The sequence below is a fragment of the Quercus lobata genome, chromosome 7, assembly GCF_001633185.2.
Source record: "Quercus lobata isolate SW786 chromosome 7, ValleyOak3.0 Primary Assembly, whole genome shotgun sequence".
Taxonomy (NCBI): domain Eukaryota; kingdom Viridiplantae; phylum Streptophyta; class Magnoliopsida; order Fagales; family Fagaceae; genus Quercus; species Quercus lobata.
Genome location: NC_044910.1, coordinates 36,292,433 through 36,295,853, shown reverse-complemented (window position 1 = coordinate 36,295,853; position 3,421 = coordinate 36,292,433). Strand labels below are relative to the sequence as shown.

The following is a 3,421-nucleotide window of genomic DNA, read 5'->3' as shown; positions in this document are numbered from 1 at the left end:
AAATTTTACACTTTTTTTTATTATATAAGAATTGATGTGAATGTCCTACTTGTTTTTTCATTATATTTTTTTGATAATATGCTCTACCTGTATTCCTTGTAAAACAAGATGTACTAGTAAAATTTTCAAGGAAAAACAAGGCTCAGGTGTAAAATAAATTATTATTTATGTATAAAAAGATGAAAAAAAAAGGTCAATTCGGTAATAACACTATAAAATTTTTAACCATTTATTGGAAAATAAAAATAAACGGTTTGGATTAGTCCACCTCAATCAGAAACCGACATGAAAACCGACACGTATATTACCGTCTATAAATATAAAAGCAAATCCATAGATTTTTACCTTTCCGGTTTATTAAACTTCTGTTGTTTAGGTTTCTTTTCCTTTTCCCCAACCCAACAAAGAAATATCTGCTTCTGTTTCCGCCGTTACCATGGCGGTGGAGTCAATCAAAATCACAAACACAGACACAGACCTTTCTCTGGTTTTGTCTTGTAAAAGAATAAAAGAAGATGATGTTGAAGAGGATCCGAAGGAATTTCCACATCGCAAAAGAAGAAGATTAGAAGAAGAAGAAGAGCCAGATCCGGATGATTCGATCCAGCTGCCTGAATTCATCAAGATCGAAGAACTGCCAGATGCTATACTGTTCGAGATCCTTTATCGACTCCCTTGCCGATGGGCTCTCCAATGTAAGTCTGTGTCGAAGCGCTGGTGTTCTGTGATTTCTCATCCTTTGTTTGTTCGCAACGCCATGCTCCACCGACACCCATTCAGTAAGTCAAACACAGACCCCTTTACTCTTGTGTTATACCATGCCAAAAAGATCCTCGCTCTTCCATTCGATGAGGACTGTGGCGGTGTTGGTGACGGTGACGGTGACGGTGACAGTGACGGTGACGGACTCGATTTTCTCAACTTTCTTCCCTGTATCGAGTTTGCAAGAAAAAATTATCCCTTTTGCGTCGAAGCATCGTTCAACGATTTATTACTGATACGCAGCGAAGTTCTGCCGATTGTTAATTCAGGCTATACTGAGTATGTCATCTGTAATCCTATTACCAAACAGTGGATCATTCTCCCTCGCCTTCCATACCAGGGATATCGCGGAATTGTTTTGGTGGGCTTTATATGCAATCCAGATAGCTGTGATAAAGAGCAGGGATGTATTACCAATGCCCATTACAGTTATAGAGTGGTGCGCATTTATTCTCCCACTCAATCCAACTCTACTCAGATACGTATGCAGATCTTTTCTTCCGACACCGGTGAATGGTGCGACTCTCTTGTTTCGTCACCGCACGGATTTAATTCCTTGTTTGGAACGCCTGAGCATGCTGGTGTTGTTGCCTGCAATGGGATGCTGCATTGGGTGGATGAAAATGATAGAATGATCAGAGGCTTTATTGTGTTCGATCCATTCAACAATGCACAAGGATGCCGCTATATTAATCCACCCATTGACCTTTCCCTTGGAGAATGGGTCTCCTTTGGAGTGTTCCAAGGGCGTCTCCGGATATTCCAAATTTCTTCTTTGCAATGCCCTAGCAGTTTTTCTGTTTGGGAACTCGAGGATTACAACAATGCTGGTACATGGTGTCTGAAATACAAAATTTACTTCAAAGACATGGTTTCAGAATATTCCGATCTCCTCAAGATGGCAAAGGAAAAGATCTCAACTGGGTCATTGTTAGCTTTCCATCCAAATGTTGGCGAATTTGTTTTTTTACAATTTCGCAAATACATTGTTTTGTGTAACATGCGGACGAGGGTATTAACAATGGCCGGCCGACTGGAAAAACTTTTACCATGCAAAAGTATATACTCCTCTAATAGCATACCTGCAAAATATGTCTTCTTAGTTGGGCAACCATCGTGGCCAACACCAGTACCTCTCCCATTGAAGTTTGAATGCCCTTCCCCATTTTTATGGAGCGAGTTTGTTTCTAAACGTCAAAAGCAAAAGAAGCAACGGCAAGAAGTTGAGAAGTTGAGGGCAGCGCCAACACCAATTCCTCTCCATGTTTGAATGCCCTTGGTTCTAAACTACAAAACTCAAGAAGTTGGAAGTAAGTTGTTATTTTGTCTTTTAATCTTTCCTCTCCAACTTTTATGATGCTTTTAGAACTCATTTGGATTGGAAATTATATCTTTATTATAAATCCCTAAGTAAGAGCATTTTGTTTGTCTCCATCCCTTTTCCTCCATCCCATGCAGACTGTTTTCTGTTTTGAGATGACAAAGAAGCAGTTATCATGAAGTTGAAGGCAGTCATATCTCTAACAGTGAAGTTTAGATGCTCAAATCATTGTTGGTACAGACTACAGATTGTGGGATGTAGTGCATTGCTTTTTATTATGCAACAAAATTTGTACTTATTCATGGCAGGCCAGCGATTCAAGTGCTTTTCGTGTTCTCTTGTTCTTTCTAAATTATTGTTGACACTTAAATTTAATGAAATTATGTTTTGGAATAATTAATTACCGATATGAATTTTGTAGCTGTACCTTATATATCTGTCTTTCTAAATTATAGTTGTTACTTTAAATATAATGAAATTATGTTTTGGAATAATTAATTACCGATATGAATTTTGTAGCTGTACCTTATATATCTGTCTTTCTAAATTATAGTTGTTACTTTAATATAGTGAAATTATGTTTTGGAATAATTAATTACCAATATGAATTATGTTAAAGCAATGAAATACCTCCAATTTTCTGATCAAATGATGCACTAATGATGCACTACAGATTTTTATTTTCTTATGCTTTGCAATGGGTTAAATTTCATTGGTTTTCAACTAGTTTCTGCTATTCAGAAGCAGAATTTGCTTATATTTTTGGAACTTGAGGATTACGGTAGTGCAGGTGCATGGTTCATGATACAAAAAGTTTACTTCATGGACATTGTTTTAGAATATTCTAGGCTTGTTAAATAGTGAAGGAACTCCAGCTGCTGCAGATTTGCTAGCCTTCCACCTACATGATGGCGAAGTTGTCATCTTATAATTCATCAATTCCATTGTCTTGTGCAAAATGTGGAAGAGAGTATTGAAAATGGCCAGCCAACTATGAAATATGGGGAAAACCTTAACTGGTGGTAACTCCTGTTTCTTTGTGTCTGTACCTGCAAAACTGATATTTCTACTTGTGCAACCATCATGGCCAACACCATTTCTTCCACTCCCATTGAAATTTTAATACTCTCCTGATTGTTAGCCACTGAGGTTCTAGACTACACAAGTACCTGCTTTCATAAACAACTTTTAACCTTTTAACACAAATTTCTATTTTCTCATGCATTTTGGATTACATGAATCATACTTATGAGTCCATTGATTAAAAGAGATGGATGTATATACACGCAAGGCTAACTTTCTAATCTGTGAGGATCCATAGCCCCAAAATTTGGGACT

The 3,421-nt window shown here is 37.4% G+C and overlaps 1 protein-coding gene across 1 annotated transcript; it reads left to right on the top strand.

Annotated features, from left to right (window-relative positions):
• Positions 1-355: 355 nt before the first annotated feature.
• Positions 356-2,514, top strand: LOC115952692 (F-box protein At5g07610-like). Its single transcript, XM_031069899.1, has 2 exons — positions 356-2,072; positions 2,221-2,514. The coding sequence occupies exon 1, from the start codon at positions 437-439 to the stop codon at positions 2,030-2,032; it is 1,596 nt and encodes a 531-aa protein (XP_030925759.1). The 5' UTR covers positions 356-436; the 3' UTR covers positions 2,033-2,072; positions 2,221-2,514.
• Positions 2,515-3,421: the final 907 nt, after the last annotated feature.

Excerpts from the sequence above, each read along its gene's own strand:
- LOC115952692 (XM_031069899.1), top strand. The coding sequence starts at position 437 with ATGGCGGTGGAGTCAATCAAAATCACAAACACAGACACAGACCTTTCT.